Source organism: Eleginops maclovinus, chromosome 2, assembly GCF_036324505.1.
Source record: "Eleginops maclovinus isolate JMC-PN-2008 ecotype Puerto Natales chromosome 2, JC_Emac_rtc_rv5, whole genome shotgun sequence".
In the NCBI taxonomy this organism is placed as follows: domain Eukaryota; kingdom Metazoa; phylum Chordata; class Actinopteri; order Perciformes; family Eleginopidae; genus Eleginops; species Eleginops maclovinus.
Window position 1 is genome coordinate 28,145,850 of NC_086350.1, and position 20,589 is coordinate 28,166,438.

The following is a 20,589-nucleotide window of genomic DNA, read 5'->3' on the forward strand; positions in this document are numbered from 1 at the left end:
TCCTTTACCACATAAGACTCATGAGGGCCAGCACTGATCAGGTGTTTTTTGTGGGGCCAACACATATAAATGTAAATACATTTAACTGATTCTTGAAACTTTGGCAAATACATGTCCCACTAAGAAAAGTGCTAACATTTTCATGAGTAGAAAGAATCAAGGTTATCATAAGGGGGTTCTTTGCACATATGTAAGGTTCTTTTATAGGTTTACTTTTAAGTTTGCTATTTTCTCTTAAACTCGTTCATATTTTTGGACACTGCTACTGTAGCAACCATAACATGTCAACACCCTCTCTTTTGTATAAAAAATATTAGATTCGATTATGACATAAATGTAGACTTTTTAAGAAGAGGTCTGAAGTAGCTAGTAACAGTGGGGAAACAAGATGGCTAATGTGAACAACTCATGCATATCAAGTGAAAGAGTAGGTTTATGTCACCACCGTCAGACGTCACCACCGTCAGACGTCACCAGCGTCAGGTTTCCTGTCCGACAGTGGCGACGTGCAGTCTGACGGTGGTGACAAAAACCTCCAAATGGTCCTTAACTGAGGCTAGAATATAATTGTTGATCACAATCAATACCAATATGACCTGTAATGTTTCATTAACCTCTTTTATATTTGTGTTTATGTAATTCCCCCTAAAGCCAAATGAAAATGGCATGACGACATTTAAGTAAGGGATAATGGACGACACGCTGATAGACTATCCGAAGTTAACGCACGTTTGAGGCGGTAATGCGGCCACGACGCAGAGCGGAGTGCGTTAGCTTTGGATAGTCTAACGGCATCTAACGTCCATTATACCGCTTATTCTACTGTTGCCATATTTAAAATATTTACTAGCCCAGTCTACTGAGAAACAAGGCTATTTCTTTCTGAGTTTTCTAAACTCAGAGCAAACTGTTTCTAGTTCGGCATGCCTGGTTGCTACGGTTGCTATGCTGGAACACTAATGCGAATTGATACAAGATGGTGAAAAAAATGTAACTACTTCATAGGCGTGCAAATAAACGTTGCACGTTCGAAAGAGCCCTCACAATGGGAAACTCAATCAAGCAGTAGGATAACCAAATATAACATTCACTGTTATTCCCTTCAATTTCATAGTCATTACACTCAACTTTGACTTCATGTATTTTAGGAAGTTATGGCTAGGCAGCAGCTATCTGTGGATGAGACACAAGAACATCCTAGGAGAAAAACAGAGCAGCTGCTGCGGGGAAGCCAACTCAAAAACCCCTCCATCAAGACAACTCTGCTGTTCCGTAACACACTCATTCATGAATTGAAACAAAACGAGTCTGCCCACGAGAACAAGAACTTGACTGTCAGGCAAGGTTCTGAAAAAATATCGGCTAATTCACCAGACAAGGCAATTTGGCGTAACATAACAGACTGCGGAAGAGGAGGCTTACTGACAAAAAACCTGCATACATTCAAACAATTACTCCGACGGTTCAGGATTTTTACCATAATGAAGCACAACTGACAAACAGGACACAATCACACGGAAGAAAATCAAGCACCATAGAATGATTCTGACTGATATAGTATTGAACCTCCACAAGGAGTTCACCAAGAAGGAACCGAGAGTTAAGCTCAGTTATTCATCCTTCTGTGCCTTACGTCCATTCTATGTCACAACACCAAGACCGTCGGATCGTAAGACTTGTGATGCATAGTGGCACACTGGGAGAGCTTATCCAACGATATGAAGACAAACTGAAGACAGAAACAACAACACACGTGTGCTCAGTTCAGAACCAGACCAGAGAGTACAGGAGCATGATCGAGAAGTGCAATGATGGCACAGTAATTGTGCATTTGGACTTTTCTGAGGCGTGGAAATGCAAGTATCGTTCTGAGCTACAGTCATGCCATTTTGTTCAGAACCTCCCACAGCTCAACCTACACACTGGCATGTACTATACAAAAGAACAGAAGACAGGCTTTTGCACAGTATCAGAATCCAAGCAACAAGATGCGTCTGCCATTTGGAGTCACAAGGAACCAGTCCTGACAGATATTCGTTTAAAGTTTCCAAAAGTTGATACTATTTACTTTTGGTCAGATGGCCCGAGCAATACAAGAACAGGAAGAATTTTTCTCTCCTCTGCAGTGTCCCTCCAACTCTAGGTTTCAAGAGAAAAACGAAGAACTTCTTCCCCACCTCACATGGGAAGGGAGCCCCAGACAGCATTGAAGGAACTGTGAAAAGGACTGCAGACAGCCTTGTGCTGCGGGGGAATGACATTGTGAATGGGAATATCTTCCATGAGATGGTTGGCAGAAGCCTCTGCAGCACTAAGCTCATATCATTACTGAAGCTGACATGCAGCCATATGATGCACTCCTTTCTCAACCACTAAAACCTGTACCTGCAACAAGGAAACTCCATCAGGTCACACCAACACACCGAAACCACTCTGAGATCCATTGCAGATCACTATCCTGGTTCTGCAGTGAGCCACAGATGTGCGAGTGTTTCAGACCAACAATATTCCAATTGACTGCCAACACACCCAGGGTACACGTTGAGGATGATGGTCCTATGCCAATGCAAAAGAGGAAAAGTCTTTTGGCAATGTTGTTGGGGGAATTGGAATGGGAGGAAAGTGAGCAAGAACCACTGACCAAGAGTGGTCCTGACGGGACTGTGACGGATCTATCTGCTGATGTAGTTCATTGTGAAGAATGGCTTGCGGTCCTTTATGACCAGAACTGGTGGTTAGCAAAGGCTGTCACTGTGGACGCTCATCATCAAGCCCTCGTGTGCCCAACACACGATTCTATCCAAAAGAAGGTGGAAAGGATATGTGCTTCATACCATTTGACCATATTCTGGTCAAACTTGTGGAACAGTCATCACCAGGTCGTGCAAGCAGGACGAGGGAGATATACAACCTGTCTGCTGAAGTCATGGGCTTCATAGAGGAGAAACATATAGACCAGGGATGGAAAATAGCACCCGCCACACGACATATGCGGGTGGATTTGTATGCTGGCGGGTACATTGTGTCACTTTACCAGCCACTGCAGGTAATACTTTTCAGTCATAGCCGATCGAATTCGCCTATCATACATGGGTCATACGCATGACAGCTGCGCTTTCCACAACCATACAGTCAGATCCGGCTTCTGATTGGGCCGAATCGGCGCGAGAATGAAACTCTGACTCCTTATCCACAATTATTACTCTGTGCTTAAATCAAAGTAGGCTAATCAAAGTGGAACTATTTGTTGCGGAGAGATAAAGAATGTTGCAGGAGGCTACCTAAACCTGCGGCCATCACAGCTGCTAGTTTAAACCAAAAATGTGGCGTTACATCACCGGGGTGAAAAGACCCGCTGAGGAGAGTGTACAGGAGGGGGGGGGATAGTAGACCTACCACCGAAAAAAAGGCTAAGCGCTTTTTTAATGAGATGGCGAACAACAGATCGCGACAGGCTGGTGTACGAGGAAACGAGCCAGACCATGTCCTGCTCAGCCTGTCGTCAGTACGCATCGGACGCTCACAGGTCAAGCAACTTCATCGTGGGGACAAAAAAAACTGAAATTGGAAGCCGTGAAAGACCACGAGTCATCTAAATATCATGTTCACGTGCTGAAAATAGCTAGTTATGTAACATTTGGAACTGGGACATTGAGGTTGATAGATTTGTTCTGTACTGCTGTGTGGACTCAGGGTTCAACATGCTGAACTGTGCTGAAAGTTTTCTCGCTGATGTTTTGGAGATCATCCTTTTCTATGAAGCATCTTGGATGGTTTGATGCACTGTCTATGCCTATGGTTTGTATTTGTAATGGTTGCAAGTGGCTTGTGCTTATGTTGTCTGTGACTGAAAGTGTTAACCATTTCCTGAGGAAATAGGCACATTTATGAAGTTTAATGGCACAATGTTTCCCAGAATAAACATTACTTAACATGGCAGATACTTGTGTATTGTTTATCATATCATATGCAGTAAGACTATAACATTTGCAACTCAGTTCCTTGGTAGCACCCCGATTTAACGTTTTGTGGTATTTACATAGAATGCTATCTGTATTTTGAAACATTTCAGTTTATGGAAAAGAGACTAAGACATATAATGTATCTGTTCTTCACGTCCATACAGTTTATAATCTAGTTTACAGAAGAACATGATTCATATTATTTATTTATTTTGTGAACTGTTTTATTGAAATTATAATCTCACATGACAAGATTGAATAATACAAACATTTTTAACATACCCCTCCCTCCCTTCCTTCCCCTGGCGGCGAATGTCTGATTGTCTAAAAATAAATAAGTCAAATGCGTGCAGTGACCAAAAACTACATTTCCCACAATGCATGCCGATTATGTTACCCGCGAAGAGACGGCATCCCACCACTAGACTGCAGTGTTTCCACATCGATGCGATTTTCCCAACAAGTGGAATTAAGAAATACAAATAATGATCCCAAAATGTCCAGGAAAAGAAAAATTGATGCAGATGGAAGGGTGTTTCGAGAAAGATGGGAAGGCGAATACATGTTTGTGCTTCAAGGAGAAAAACCGGAATGTTTTTGTGTTATGAGGCGGTGGCGGTTGTCAAAGAGTACAATCTACGTCGGCATTTTGAGACCAAACACGGAGCTAAGTATGCCAAAATTAGCCATCAAGAAAAACAACAAATTGCCCAAGAATTTAAAGGCAAACTGCGATCGCAGCAGAATGTGTTCGCGAAAGCCACAACCAAAAACAATGCGGCAGTGAGCGCGAGCTTTGTTGTGGCTGAAGAAATCGCCCGCGCTTCAAAGTCTTTTTCAGAGGGAGCGTTTTTGAAGCAGTGCATGCTGAAGGTCTGTGATCAGGTGTGTCTCGACCACATACAGACTTTTAAAAATGTGATGAAAGCACAGACAACACGGATACAGCGCAGCTATCTATTTTTATTAGAGGCGTGAAGTCGGACCTCTCTGTCACTGAGGGGCTGTTGGATGTGGCTGCCATGCATGGGACCACAACGGGACGGGACATTTTTGATGCGTTGGAGAAATCTGTCAGTAAAAATGCATTGCCCTTGGAAAACTTGGTGGGATTAACTACAGACGGTGCACCTGCAATGTGTGGAGGAAAAGTGGGCTTGGTTGGACTAATGAAGGAGAAAATGCAAGAAAGTAACTGTCACACGCCTCTGATAACGTATCATTGCATTATCCATCAAGAAGCTTTGTGCGGGAAGGTGCTGGTGTTGGATGATATAGTGACCACGGTCATGAAGACAGTGAACTTCATTCGGGCGCGTGGCCTGAATCATCGTCAGTTCCAGCTGTTCTTAAGGGAGATAGGCTCGGAGCACGGAGACGTGCCGTACCATACAGAAGTAAGGTCGCTGAGTAAGAGCAAAGTCCTCAAACGATTTTTTGAGCTTAGGGAAGACATTGCTCTTTTCATGCAGAGTAAAGGAAACCCCTTGTCTGAACTGTCAGATCCAAACTGGCTGTGTGACATAACCGAGCATCTCGCCCAACTGAATCAGAAGCTGCAGGGACGCAAACAAGTCATCACGCAGATGTCCGACATGATCACGGCTTTCCAGCGTAAACTTGACCTATGGATGTGCCAAGTGAAACAGGACAATCTTGCCCACTTTCCTGTTTGTCAAAGCATCTCAGTCTCATGTCCCAGTACTTTCTCATGTGCTCAGTTGGCTACCAAACTGAGCCTGTTGACGAATGAGTTTGATCGGCGCTTCTCTGACTTGTGTTCAAGGACAGGCAGCATTTCCTCATCAAAAACTAACTTAAAAACTTGACCAATATAGTTGTGGACTGAGACAACCCTTATTTTGAGTTTATTACATATACTACTTTATATGTGTAGCAATGTATTTAGTGTTTGCAGGTTTTATATGTTTATGCAGACAAATGTTTACTGTAATCAAACCATCTCTCATTAGTTGGATGTGTGCCCCCTGCAAGACTGTGTGCAGCCATTTGTTTTTATAAAATGCTACATCTGTCACACATGTTCTTAGCAGCTCACAATTGTTGGTTTTACAGTTATTTCAAGTTTTGAACAAAGTTAATGTCATAACTTGTGTTGGATGTTATTTTTCTTTATTCACTTGGATAGTTTGATCGTTGATTGATGGAGTAATGTGGGTTTCATAACCTGACAAATTAAAAGGATTTATGTTATAATAACAGAGCAACAAGCAAACAGATTTTTTTACATCTATACAAATATATATGTAATATTTGTAACTTGAATAAGTAATACATTCAGAGTTATTTAACATTAAGGAGTAGTTATATTTATTTTACATTGCATTTAGTTACATTTATAAGTGAAAATGAGTCTGACACCCCTGCTCTAGACCATGTCTTGGCCAGGGGTAGCTCCTTCTGTGTGTGCGTTTGAAGTCGTGAATACACAACTGATACGAGTCCTCTTGTGTTCGTTGTGAATAGCCAGTCCACTACAGGGTGCGTCTGCAGCTTAGAGTTCGTCCGCACACCATAGGCGCGAAGGGCCGACCGTAGTTGGAGGTATAAAAAATTGAAATGTCGTTGGCAGATTAAAACGAGAACACAATGTCTGGAAGCTAAGCATACCCCCTGGGTCAAATACATCTCCGAGACTATAAACTCCCTTTGAAGACCACGATGCTCAAACGGCGTATTCCCTGAGATAATATTCTTGTTCCCCCACAGTGGAGTATTCAGATGCCATTTCCAATTCCCCCCAGACTCTTCTCAATCACCTTGAAATTTCTTATAGAGTTTGAAGTAACAGGCCTAAAGTGTAACATGCATTGGTTGATAGGAAACACAGCTGGTAATTTAGTCCATACAGCTATGTCACGTTCCACCTCTTTAAATATGTTCTCATAATTCACTTTTACTATGTTATGCAGTGAAGGCTGAATCTGGATGCCCAAGTATGTGATCTCTGCTGTGATGGGAATGTCCTAAGTCAAAACTACCGCTTTTGCGGGTTCATTCAGGGGCATCAGAGCTGACTTCGCCCTGTTGATCTTATAGCCGGATAACATCCTGAACTCTTCAAAAGTGGCTAACAGAGAGGGTATTGACTTTTCAATATCCGATAAGTAGATAAGTACGTCATCAGCGAAGGCCGATATGGCATGCAACAACGTTTTAATCCGAATAGGAGCAATGACCTGGGTCTCCCTCAGATGTAGGGCTAGCGGTTCTAACGAGAGAATAAATAAACTTGGCGAGAGGCCACATCCCTGTCGGGTCGAAAAATGGGAAAGGGGCTCGAGTGCAAGTTGTTTGTGGACACCATGGCAGTGGGGTTAACATATAAAACACAAATCATGTCGACAAACCCTCTCCCTAGGCCAAATCTCTCCAAGACCGCCCACAGATACTGCCACTCGAGCCTGTCAAAGGCCTTTTTGGCGTCAAGTGACAGTATCGCGCATGGAGTCTGTAATTGTTGAGTTTCATGAAGTACATGTATTAGGCGTCGGATATTGTCCGCTGCTAGGCGCCCTTTCATGAAACCAGTCTGATCCTTATGAATTAGTTTGTCCATGTATCCCTCCAAACGTAACGCCAGTACCTTAGAATACAGCTTCTTGTCTGAGTCAATTAACAAAATCGGTCTGTAATTGGAGCAATCAGTTTTGTCTTTCCCTTTTTTAAGGATAAGCGAAACCAGGGCAGCATTAGTGTGAGTAGGGAAAGAGCCCTTTTCAACCGCTGATTGGATCGACCCCAACAAAACTGGCCCCAAAATATCCCAGAAGTGTAGTAAGAGCTCTAGCGGTAAGCCGTCTGGACCCGGCGATTTCCCTTTATTTGTCATCCTGAGCGCAGTCTCCAGCTCCTTTAAGGATATGGGACGACCCAGATCTGTTGCTTCCTGCTCCCCTAATGTGGGCAAATCCAGTCTGCTCAGGAATTGCTTACATTTCTCTGAATCAAAATAACGCGTTGATTTGTACAACTCCCTGTAGAAAGAGTGGAACGCGACATTTATCTCTTTTGGGTCGGATGTACATTTATTATTAGCCATTTTGATGGTATTGCTTGATGCTCTGGATTCGCTTTGCTTAAGCGCCAATAACCTGCTTGGTTTGCTTCCGTTAAAATAATAGCTCTGCCTGACTCTGTGCATGATGAATTCCGCTCGCCTCCTCAACAGGTCACTGATCTCCACCCTGACTCCCCTCAGTTCTTTTCCCCCCGATTTAACGTATTTACCCTTTAACCGTTTCTCAAGTATATGACACTTCCTTTCTAACTCGCAGATCCTGCGGCTCCTCTCTTTTTTGAGATGAGATGCATAAAGTCTCTAATACAGCCCTTGGTGGCCATCCATATATGAGGCAACCTCTACTGTGCCCACATTATTGGCTACGAATTCTGTAATTCTTTTCCTAAATTGTGCTACAAATACCTCATCCTGCAGAAGCATCGTATTAAAGCGCCATCTAGGTGTTTTATTGAATCTGTGACTAAAATCTATCGTCATCAACAGCGGGTTATGGTCGGATAGTGTCGCCGGCAGCACCTGTATCAGATCTCCGCCCGTTTTCAGACTCGAAGAGAGCAGAAAGTAGTAGATTCTGGAATGTGATTTATGATACGTGGAGAAGCATGTATAGTCTCTAATGTCCCGGTTCTGAACACGCCACATATCAACAAGGTTAATATTCTCTATCATGACGTTGAGAGCAGCTGATGCTGCCCGCTGGGTGTGGGAAACCGACAAGGTGGATCTATCTAAACTAAGGTCTCACACTACGTTCATATCCCCTCCCACAATCAGCTCATAGTTTAATAAGGACAGCAGCTCCTTGGTAAGCTCAGGAAAAAAGAGAGGGGCAAAAACTGCTGGTGCATATACGGATACAAAGGCTACTTTCTTTTCATATATGGATGTACATAAATATGCTATGCGACCTGATGTCCCTTTATTAATCTTTTCCACCTCTAAGGCCAGACTCCTTTTGGTCAAAATGACTGTCCCACTAGAGTTAGAACTCCCACAATCCAAAGCCACGACTTTATATTGCCTATTTTGAAAGTGTGATACATCCTCCGCCCTCAGGTGTGTTTGTTGAATAAATGCTCAGTCCACATTCTTGCCACGTATTAGGTCTAAGCATTTCACTCTTAAGTTCTGCATTCAGTCCCCGGACATTATAGCTCAATATAGATAGCTTAACCATTATCGAAATTGGTAGCTATTGCTCCAGGTGTGACAATAAAAGGTCTAACCCTAATGTAAGAGTCATAACCGAGATATCCACCCTCCCCCTTAAAAAAAGGGGCAAACAGTTCTCCCACCTCAACTTTGTAACAGGGTCCGGGGTTGTTGCGAACAAATCACACCCTGTGCAGCGAATCAAGTTTTTCTCCTCTGGGAATCATAGTAGATATCTGTGCTCCAATGCTCTAGCTCAGCGATACTCAACCCGCGGCTCGCGAGCCACATGCGGCTCCTTTAAGACTAGTTGTGGCTCTTTTAAGTCCCACTTAAAAAAAATTAAAATCTCAAAAAATCTTTAAAAAACGAAAAACAAAAACATTGTCAGCAGAATTCATCAACATTTCATTATCACTCACAAGTCACGTCTATTAAGCCGCCCCCCCCCCCCCCATCCCTCTGAACAACCAATCACAAATGATTTCAGGTTTCACAATTACTCATCTTTATCCGTGCCATCAACAGTAAGTTTGACATTACAGAAGAACTGCTTGACATGGTTTCACTGGAAAATGGAACAACGGGCATTGAAATAAAAAACGCTGTGCTGGAAACATTAGAAAAGTTGAACATTGGACCAGAAAAAATCACAGCATTCACAACAGATGGCGCACCGGCGATGCTTGGTAAGAGGAACGGAGCCGTGGCTTTGCTGAAAGAAACGCTGGAAAAACGGCGGGGTTGCTGCTGAGGGTATTTTCTCATACCATTGTATTGTGCATCAACAAGCCTTGTTTGCTAAGTTCAAATGTCTGAATGAAGTGATGGCAAATGTAATCGAAGTGGTTAATTATATCAGGGCCACCTAAATCAAGAAACCACCTAAATTTTAAACTGCTGTGTGAGGAGTTTAACACTCACTATGGAGATTTGGTGTTACACACCGAGATCAGATGGCTGTCTAAAGGACGTATGCTTGCACATTTCATGGACCTGCTTGAACCCATGAAATCCTTCTTTGTCGGCCAAGGGGAGACTTCCCGATTTTCCTTTTTGGATGATAAAGAGTGGGTGCTGTCTGTTGCAACCGAAACAGATTGAGTCTGCAGCACACATCAGAGGCCCTTCGGATCGCCGTTTCCAGCGCAGAGCCCGACTTCAAATCACTTGTGCGGCAGAAGGAGTGTCAGAAATCACATTGAGTGTGAAGTAAGTACAAAATTACTCTTCTGACAACCCCTGCTGTCTATAATCTGCTGTTATATGGACTGTGATGATCAGTAAACATGCTGTCTGTTATCTGTTGTTATGAGCAGTGATGATCAGCAATGTGTGTTTTGTGGTTGCAGTGAAAATAATAAATCACAGTTATTGCACTGTACATTATGCTTTTCATTCCTTAGTAACATATTACTATTATCCATATTCTCAAATGCATAATGGTTTCAGGGAGGAAAGGAGCGTTTTTGGATTGTGGCTCTTGCAAAAATATTTTTTCGTCAATCTGGCTCCTGATTAGGACAAGGTTGAGTACCACTGCTCTAGCTGATCGACCCCGTCATCATCCGTGCCAAACCGAAATGTTGGACTGCTCCATGTCGTCCTCCTCCGGTCGTGACGCATCTCCCGAGCCAATGATGAACAGCTGGTGGCGCAATGGCGGTCCCTCACCGGCCTCCTTCCTCAGGAACTGTGCGGCCTCGTGCACTGAAGTGAAGGTGCGTTGTTCACTGTTGATCGTCATCCTCAGGGTGGCCCGGGTAGATTAGAAAAGCCGGGATGCCTCTCTCGTACAGCTCCTTCATCACCTCTCCATATGCCTTCCTCCTCTTGCTCGTGAATGCGCTGTAATCCCCATAGAACCATATTGCCCTCCCGGCGTCCTGTAAGGGAGCCTTTTTCCTCGCCTTGTGAACCCCTTGCAGGATGGTGTTGCGGTCCTGGTACCTGAGCACTTTGAATATCATGGTAGCCTGGCCGTTGTTCTTGTTACTGCGGATCCTATGGGTGCGCTCTATTTGAATCTTGGCATCGCCGAGCGAGGGGATCCACTTTGGCAACATGTCTTGTAGGAAAGCGATCGCATCTCCTCCCTCTCTGCCGGTCGCGATCCCCGTAATTCTCGCGTTGTTCCGCCGATCTTGCGAGGCAACTTTCAGCTGCAACTTTTCCAGATCGGCGGTATTGTTACTCACTGCCCTTTTCATGGCTCTCGTCTCGGCTTGTACATGATCCACTTTCGCGACCAGTCCCTTGACCGTTTCCATGTGGGCTTCCACTTTCCTCTCCAAGCTCTCTACAGAGTTTTTCATTCCGTCGATAGCTCCTTGAACAGCCCGTGTCACAGTTGCTTCCAGGTTATCTTGTTGTCTGGCTAACGCTAGCTCAATAGCCACGCTAACGCTACTGGCAATGTTCACATCCACGCCGCCGCCCTCTGACTGTTTGCGTTTCGCTGAAGGAGTTTTGGCTGGCGAACTGCCCGTTTTCTCGCATCTTCTACAACTTTACCGATTCAGTAAATAAGGTTATCAAATGTGTAACCTGACTAAATATCAAAATTGAGGGATAGTTAGTAGGAGCTCTAGTGCCCTTGCGTCTGCAGGTCACTTCCGGTTCCTCGATTCATATTATTTTATGAGTTGGGGGCACTACATGACAGTTAAATATGAGGTCAGTGAATTCTATCCTATTGCTACTGGTAATGATTTATGTTTTACTTATGATGATTATTAAGGGGTACTTATATTAATGATAGCCTATTACTCAGGTTTTTGTTAAGTTTTCAGCATACTTTGTGTTTTAAGCATTTCCTGTTTTTATAAGATTCTAAACATGTGTATTTGCTCTTTGTGTTTTTATTTCTCCCTTTTATTACCCTTATTATCACTTAATAAATCCTATTATTATTAATTATATTCCAGGTGTATTGGCAGCTCGTTTCCACTTATCTATTATCACTAATATTGTCATTAGTGGCACTAGACTACTATTACACAGGAAGTTCAGCCAGCTCACCACTCCACCGCTGAGAATTCAGGATCCTGTTGCGCCTTTGGATTGTACTGTAACACTTTAGTAACTGGTAGAATTAGGCTGTTGCCTAGGCCTATTTAATTGTGCTTGGCGATGTCCGCCAGTGAGAAAGGGGTTACACTAATATTCCTTGAAAAATGTTTATCACATTGCTCAGGATTGTTATTTTTTTGGACCAAATAGTTAAATAAAGCGGTTAAGCAAGAAGCCATTGACTTGAGTGGTATACATTTAGGAATTGTCTGTCGTAATGAGGGCACTGTCACCACCGTCAGATTAGTGTCACCACCGTCAGTTCTAAAGTCACCACCGTCAGTTCTAAAGTCACCACCGTCAGTTCTAAAGTCACCACCGTCAGTTCTAAAGTCACCACCGTCAGATTAGTGTCACCACCGTCAGTTCTAAAGTCACCACCGTCAGATTAGTGTCACCACCACCATCAGTTCTAAAGTCACCACCATCAGTTCTAAAGTCACCACCATCAGTTCTAAAGTCACCACCGTCAGTTCTAAAGTCACCACCGTCAGTTCTAAAGTCACCACCGTCAGAGGGAGTTTTATTTGTTTTAACTTAATATGCTTACAGTATATTTCTTCAGTGTTGTTGAGTTATTAAAGTAATAGTCTCTTTTAATACAAAAATATGTGATAAATAAAAAAACATTACTTTTTCTATTTAGGCTTAAAGTAAACGTTGTATGGTGTTAGATCTTTTTAAGTGAATATTCAACAATTAACAGCATATATATGTACCAAGAATGCCAGATAATGATTTAAAAACACTAAATACATATTAGACCAAATAAATAAAACATTATTTGCTTTTGATTGAGTCTGACTGTGTTGGCAAAAACAAGTATAACTGGAAAAACGCCTATTTTATGAAAAAAATACAAAATGAGGAGGTTGCACCGGTACAATGCTGAACAGCCAAGACCTTGGTCTATAATGATAAACCTTCAGATTTTGTAATTTAACTAACTTTATTTTTCAAAATTAAAACCTGTTTTATCCAAATTCCTAGGAATCAGTGATTTCCAATTATTGAAAAATAAATAAACATAGTCAAAATGTTATCATTTGGAAAAGAGGTTGGTATTAGTTTTTGTCATACTGCCCAGCCCTAACAGAAGCTTGTAGACACCTACCAGCTCTCTGTTTGGAGTTTTTGGACTTGGTTCCTTCCATGAGGAACGGGAAGACCTTGGATGCTGGGTACACCTTACAAAGCATGGCCAGGATCGCCCGGACGTCTTTGCGTACTCCATCCTTTGGCTCTCCAACCTGAAGCGAAGACGCTGTTAGCAAAGCGAGCACTACAGCAGCATCTGTCATTACTCTGAGTGTGATGCATGCTCACCTTGAGTATGAGGTAGGGGACGAAAGAGTTGGCCTCGTACTCAGTCAGGTGGTAGTCCTCTCGGTTCAGCATGGCAAATAGCAGCTTCAGATATTCCAGCACCTTCATCAGGACTGTGGTATTGGTGTCGAAGAACCTCAGGGTGAACCACTTCAGAATGAGGTCCAGACAGCTGATGGTAGCGTCACTCTCACTTTCCATCCTCTGTCACACAAATAGACTTTATTACCAACTCTAGCCTCCTTCTCCTGAAATGCAGTTTGTTTTTTAGAACAAAAACTACCTCAATCATGACTCCTATAGCCTTGACGTGTCTCTGGAAGTCAAAGTGGAAGAGCTCATCCTGCAACCACTTAGCAAAGCAGGTGGACATCTGGGTTTTCAGCTGCTCCAAATATTCATCTCGAGGAGTGTTGAAGTTCCATTTCAAAATCTGCAACAGAGACCTTATGAGTGAAACTGAAGACCAGCAGTTTGTGATAGATTTCGAACAACATAATAACTGATGTTTTCTTTGTAATAACTTTAAAACAGTTGTGGGAAATACAATGAACTTAGCCAGTGGCCAGCTAGAGTCCAGTGGAGTTAGTTAAACTATGCTGACTGTGGGCTGACACCCGCAGGACAAAATCAGGTATCCATCAGGTCCAGTTAACACATCAGATACAGTTTGGAACTGGGCCACTGGGATCCGGACAGGTTGGTTGGGATGTCAGATACCTTCAGTTGCTTCTCCTCTTTGATCCTCTGTTCTTTGGCGTTGGGGATGAGGACAAAGATCGGCCCGGACTTGTCTTCCTCATCTTTCTGGGGTTTGGCTGCGGGCTTCTTACCAGCTGGACCCTGAGGGGAGGTAAAAGTGTCAGGGAGTCGCTGGGAACTTAGCATTGTGTGAAATGATGTTTATTAATGGGCTCTTTGTACAGAGAGTGCGTGATGGAAAAGGTGATGTGAGTTTTGGAAGACATAATAGATGTGTGAGGCCAAACAGGAGAAAAAGAGTGTTATACTGAAAAGATCTCAAGGAAGGTCACACATTGTAAAAACAATAATGTGATACTCCAAAGAAGAAACACTGACATTCAGAAGGACACACACATGCAGTGGAGTGACCTTTAACCTTTTAATGTGACATTGCTCACTTGTTCTCGTCTGTATGCATGCATGTGCAGCACACTTTACATGTTAAAAGCTTGAAACAGATGTGCATTAATCTCATATCACCCCAACACTCGTTATCCATGTGCATGTGGTGACACGTTTGTGTATTCAGTGGCTGCATTAGTAATTAGAGACACAGAGTTAGATTGAGCCAAGATCCGACCAGGTCAGGGCAAAGAGAAGGGACAGGGCTAACAAACGTGTCCTCTGAGAAACTCTGCACACGTCTGCTCCTCCACACAGATGGCTTTAATAAGGAGCAGCGTGGAGTTTAGTGTAGAGGAATTTCATCACAAGGACACCTGCACAGAACTACCTGTTGACTGCTTGCAGCAGCCTTCCCTTTGCCGGGGGGCTTTTTACTAGCATTACTGTCCTTGTCCTTGGAGGGAGGGGAAGGGACAGGTTCCTTGGGAGGGGAGGAAGGCTGGGTGAGTAAAAAAAACCACATATTCACATTTCATTGTCATGAAATGACTTATAAAAACAATATGGTGCACATAGTGGTTGTGCATCGGGCATTCGTTAGAAAGTATTTCTGTTCTCTGACAGAAGTGATCAACTGAAATACAAATGAAAGTCTGAAGTTTTATCATTTTTAATAAAATAAATGGGAAAAGGATTCCAGTGTGATTGCACCTTAAATTTCACTTTCACAATGGCTAGACCGCCATAAATAATGATTAGGCAAAGACTTACTAACTAAATATCAAAACTGCAGTGTTGGTGGGATTGAAGATCCTATCGTACCTTCTTTGTGGCCGCTCCTCCTCCTCCTCCTCCTCGGATCTTCTTAACTTCAGGTTTACTGTCCACACAGTCCTCCCCAGCTGGCTGCCTGGAGGCTGCGGAGGAGAGGCATGGGTCACATTATGGGAATACAATACATACATTTACCAGGCAAACATATTTGACATCTCACACGTATTGCATTCTGGGGTGTGTGCAATACAACTGTGAATGTCACCCTTTTTTTACATTGTGTTTCGCCAGAGAAAGCGCACACAGTGGCACAGATATGGATTTACATTGAGAATTGGTTTTACTGTAAGTCTGTGGTAGTACAAGTAAGTCATTCATTTGAATGTCATACAGACCTGAAGCAGCTCTGCTTGGCTCTGCAGAGCTTTTCCCCCCTCCAGCTTTGGCAGGGGCAGCAGGTTTAGCTGGCATCACTGCTCTGGCCTTTTCCAACATGGCTACCACAAGATCCCTAGAGGCAGGCTGCAGGGAGTAGGAGAGACATTCATTATTGCAGACAACCACATTCTTTAGGTGCCTGACCCCTTGCAGTCAGTTATTTCCTAGCAACAGTCCGATCATCTGATCAGTACTTTGAGTTTCCCAGCAGCCTTGTCCATCTTGTCATGTCCCAGGTGCATCATGAAGGTCGGCAGGGCGTCCTGAGCCTTCTTCCTCACATCTCCGTTTCTGTCCTCCAGACAGGCGTAGAGGAGAGGGACACACAGCATAAGGTCTGCAGGGACCGTCCTCAGGGTCGGCAGCTTCTCTGCTAACCAGCCCAGCACCTGGGTGATAAAGAGATAGCTAGAGTTTGTATTTTATCATGACCCGGTATAATATAAATATGCATTCTTTGATGATGTCATTCTTCATATAGCCTGCCTATGACTTGTGTTTAAGCTACACACACACACACACACACTTTGTCATTTCCCAGTTCTCGCCTCCACTCATCAACTCGTTGTGTCTTAGTCCCACCCACAGGAAATGCTAGCAGAGCAGTTGAGGAACGGAACCGAGGGGAGAGGAGTGGAAACATCCTCTCTTCCGAGCGGTCATTTGAAAGCGGTGTCCATTAATTATGACAGGAGGCAAAGCAGCTCTCTGTCTGATGGACATAACTGTGATCATGACAACTTTTACATTTACTTTAATCCTCCTTGATGCTTGATCCTCGATGTGCATTTAGAGAAATGAGATGTCTTTCAAGATGGCGCGCTGAAATTAATTTCCGGGTCACCACCGGAGGACCGAGAAGGTGAAAATGAGAGGAATGAGAAAGAGCTACGGTTTTTGCTATTTGTCTGGGAGGTGGCAATTTTCAAAGACAACTGGACCAGCAGCAACTCTTTAAATCCCTGGTGTGAACTATGATCTACCTCAGGAATATGCATGCTTACAATTTCACTTTGGGTCCAGATGGTACAAGACAGGGAATTCAAGATTTTTTTCCACAAACAACACAGTAAAGAGTAGATATCTTAGCACCTCCTGTCGTAGGAAGGGGTTCTCTCTTTTTAGCTCCTCTGACAGGTCTTCTCCTTCTAGCCACTCCTTCATCCCAGTTTGCTCCACCCAGGCCTGCAGAGTGCTCAGGGCAGCTGCCCTAACATTAGCCTACACAGGAACACAGAGACATGGCCATCATCAGTAGTGGGACCCAGAACGGTCCCAGAAATTTAAAATGGATATTTTACAGTATTTTACGTTCATGCATTATCAGTACACTCCAACTGAATGGAATACTAAATACTAAATGGAATGTTGTACTGTTATGTTTAATGCCTGCACACTTCTCCTGTTGATATTTTCAGTTTCTTTCATTCTGATAGATGTTTGAGTTGCTTGCAAAAAGTGTCAGATAAAATACCAAAATGTGTTAGTAGTGCTATAAGGGCTCAGTGCTATCAACACATTGCCATTGCTGTTGAATGTGCACACACAGGTGTGTTACTTTGGGTGGTGAGCGTCCGTCTGATTTGAGTGCATGCGCACAATACCTTGCTGTCTCCAAGTACAGTGATGATAGGCATTCCCAGGGCTTTGACATGCTGCTTGAGTCCCGGTCCAATGGCTGCAGCCAGCTGCTGCAGGATAGTCAGGGTCTGCTGCACCTGGAGACCATAGCTGCCATCTTAATATTCTATTTCTGTGAAAAGTCGTTTTTAAATCCTAATAGAACACTTTGGTGTTCCAATGTTGAATATAAGAGGACTGATTGTGCTTCGTAAAATAAAAAAAACATCACATCACAGTATAACACCAAAGATCTCAAATATGAACACATTTGGAGAATTGTGTTGTTCCGGAAATTAAATAACTATTATTAACAGAAACATTTAACTCTGTGAATAGATATTTAGGGCAGGAGTTCACACTTATATTTTAAGAGAAAAGGCAGTTGTTAATTCATCCAAACACAGCTCATTGAAAGGGAAACCAATCAGTACTCCAAAGTACTGCATGTGTACATGGTAGTGAAAGGACAGTTATTTAAATAGTCTCAATCAAGTGAAAGAAGTCACAATATGCTGTTGACAGACTTGGTTTGACGCCATTTGAAAGCAGTATTTTAGATGGCGATCTAGCATAATATTGAAATCTTTATGGACAGGTCAACCATGCTCTCACTAACCAGGATTTTGTTGGAATCACCGAGTCGTGCTTTCAAGGCAAGAGGCAGGTCTCCGATGTTTGTGGTGATGAACTTGGCCTCTGAGATGATGGCTGCAGTCTCATCCAGACCCTCCTTCCTGATCTTCCAGTTCTTATCACCAATTTTAGATACCAGATCAGATGTAATTTTGTCACTTGAGATGGGAAGGGAAAGAAAGATGTAAGAGAAGAGGGGAGAATGGTGTCTTACAACTTGAGCAGTTAACAGAACGAGACAGGTAAATAAACCCTGGTATTGTTAAATGGTTTCTAATGACTTCCTTTGTCAGAATGTTCTATAAACAACTATTCTCTATGTGCAGGTAAACCAAAAGTAGTGTCACCTTATATACTGTAGACAAAGCTATTTCAGATTTGTTTTGCATTCATACAGAAAACTAAATATTCATGGCTGAGAAAATAAAACAAGAATTACGATTATTTATCTTCGCAGTGACACTGCACAAAGAATAATTAAACCTTGCATTCTTTGTGCAGTGTCACTGAAGGTGTGAGTGTTTGGTTACCAGATATCTGTTCTGGGCAGCAAGTCCATGATGTCCTGTCCTCCTCCTCCTCCACCATCTTCTTCCTGCTCCTCTGTTTCATCACCCTCCTCCTCTTCCGCTGCCGCTGACTTCTTGGTGAATCTGATGGGAGCTGGTGGAGACTGGCCCTGCATCTGTGAGGGAGACACACACACACACACACACACACACACACACACACACACACACACACAAATAGACATCCTTAGAATGTGTTGACGAGATAACAGAGTGCTGAGAAGTCCTTATTTCATTTTTAATAACCAATATAACAGGAATAAAACCATGATCTCTTGTATTCCTGAGCCACACACAAGTCCCTACCTTCTCAAACTGGGCATCTATCTGTGTCAGGAGAGCAGGCTTCTCATCTTCAAAGAACATGCGAAGAGGAGCACCCATGTACAGGTACATGACTCCCAGCAGGGTGATGGCAGCCGTCCGCACGGCAGGGTTAGTCGCTCCCAGAGCAGTCTTCACGTTGTTGATGAAGCCCTTCACATTGATACTGAGAGAGGGGGGTCAGATGTCAACAGATGACATTAAAGTGCGTGTTCTTTAGTAAAAAAATGAAAAAACGGGGGAAAAAAATGTCTGGAACTTTCTAAAAACGCCAATAAAAACATGACTTCATATATTAATGGTTTGATGAATAATGAGCATGTAAATAAGAACGGCAGATTACCCGACAAAGCCGAACTCCTTCATGGCATTAGCCAGCCAGTTGAGAGTCTCCGCCTGGTTTTTGGGGTTCTTTTGTGCAAACACCATAGACACAACCTGGCAAATAAAACACAGACCGTGTTAATACAGTATACAGGGGTGTTCTAGAAAAATATTTTGTACGAGGGCTAATCTTGTATATAAGATATATCAATTCTCGCGAGAACATGACACCAGTAGACAAGACGGCGCAGCGGATGTAAAACAATGCGAAGAGATGAAAAAAAGTAGTCTTCTGCCCAGAGAAATGGGATGCAAACCTGCTCTGCAGTCCAAGGCAGTGAGCACGCCACTCCAATAGCAGTCAGTCCCTCTTTGGCGTTCCCACCACATTTGACGTCTCCCACCTTGTCGACCAAGCCATCCAAAACCACAGAGGCTGAGGTCTTTGAAAACTGTCCTCTCTGAGCTATGAGAGCCACGATGTGCAGCTTCATCTGCATCACCTGCACAGGGACAACACGTTAGTGTGGGCACCTACCATCCCCTATGCAACAGTAAATAAAAGAGGGAAGAGTATGTTGGTGGATCCAGGACTTTAAGTTGCTAACAACTCCACTGCAAAAACTACAATAACACATTTTATAATGAAACTTTTAACTTTCATTTCATTTGGTTTCCAATAAAACTCATACTTAAAAAATAGTGAACCTTTGTTGTACTCATTTTGAACCTGTGCCATGGATAATGTTATTGTGTTGTTATTCTGGGAGAGAGGTAGTCTTTTAACTTTCAGCAAAAAACACATTTTAGTTGTCCTTCGTTATTTCTATCAAGTCTACACATCAGATTTTAGATTTGTTAACGTTCCATTCATCTCATCATAACATCGTAGCAAAAAATCTTAGAATATATCAAAAGCTCTAATGCACAGAATAGTGTTGTATCGCCCCACCAAAACAGACTTGTTAAGTATATTTGACAGCAGATCGCTGCAGTGTCTGGATGTTGCTTGAGAGGAAATGATATCTTGTCTCTAAACATGTGCTTCCCAGGTAAAAGTTGTTCCTTGGACAAAATGCTACATTTCAAGCCCATGTAGCTGCTGCCCTGTCGTTACAGGCAGAGACACTTACCTGGAAGTTGGTCTCCTTCCAACCTGGTTTCTTGGCCAACATCCTGACCAGAGCCTGGCACGGCATGTCTGCCTTATCCATGGTCTCAACAGCCTTAAAGCAGAAATAAATTCACAATTAAATAT

General features: G+C 43.1%; 1 protein-coding gene across 4 annotated transcripts in view; it reads right to left on the reverse strand.

The window, feature by feature from the left end:
- ckap5 (cytoskeleton associated protein 5) overlaps nucleotides 1-20,589 on the reverse strand; it is a 51,949-nt gene that overhangs the window by 11,815 nt on the left and 19,545 nt on the right. For 2 of the 4 annotated variants that reach the window (XM_063907654.1, XM_063907635.1), the window contains exons 16-31: nucleotides 20,465-20,557; nucleotides 19,649-19,834; nucleotides 19,351-19,445; nucleotides 18,990-19,173; nucleotides 18,645-18,799; nucleotides 18,098-18,272; nucleotides 17,463-17,576; nucleotides 16,951-17,079; nucleotides 16,053-16,247; nucleotides 15,816-15,942; nucleotides 15,469-15,563; nucleotides 15,035-15,145; nucleotides 14,278-14,400; nucleotides 13,841-13,990; nucleotides 13,558-13,761; nucleotides 13,346-13,481 (exon numbers count right to left, since the gene is read on the reverse strand). In XM_063907654.1, coding sequence (XP_063763724.1) covers nucleotides 13,346-13,481; nucleotides 13,558-13,761; nucleotides 13,841-13,990; nucleotides 14,278-14,400; nucleotides 15,035-15,145; nucleotides 15,469-15,563; nucleotides 15,816-15,942; nucleotides 16,053-16,247; nucleotides 16,951-17,079; nucleotides 17,463-17,576; nucleotides 18,098-18,272; nucleotides 18,645-18,799; nucleotides 18,990-19,173; nucleotides 19,351-19,445; nucleotides 19,649-19,834; nucleotides 20,465-20,557 — 2,272 coding nt within the window. The remainder of the gene's footprint in view (nucleotides 1-13,345; nucleotides 13,482-13,557; nucleotides 13,762-13,840; nucleotides 13,991-14,277; nucleotides 14,401-15,034; nucleotides 15,146-15,468; nucleotides 15,564-15,815; nucleotides 15,943-16,052; nucleotides 16,248-16,950; nucleotides 17,080-17,462; nucleotides 17,577-18,097; nucleotides 18,273-18,644; nucleotides 18,800-18,989; nucleotides 19,174-19,350; nucleotides 19,446-19,648; nucleotides 19,835-20,464; nucleotides 20,558-20,589) is intronic. The other 2 variants (XM_063907644.1, XM_063907662.1) reach the window with 2 other exon arrangements.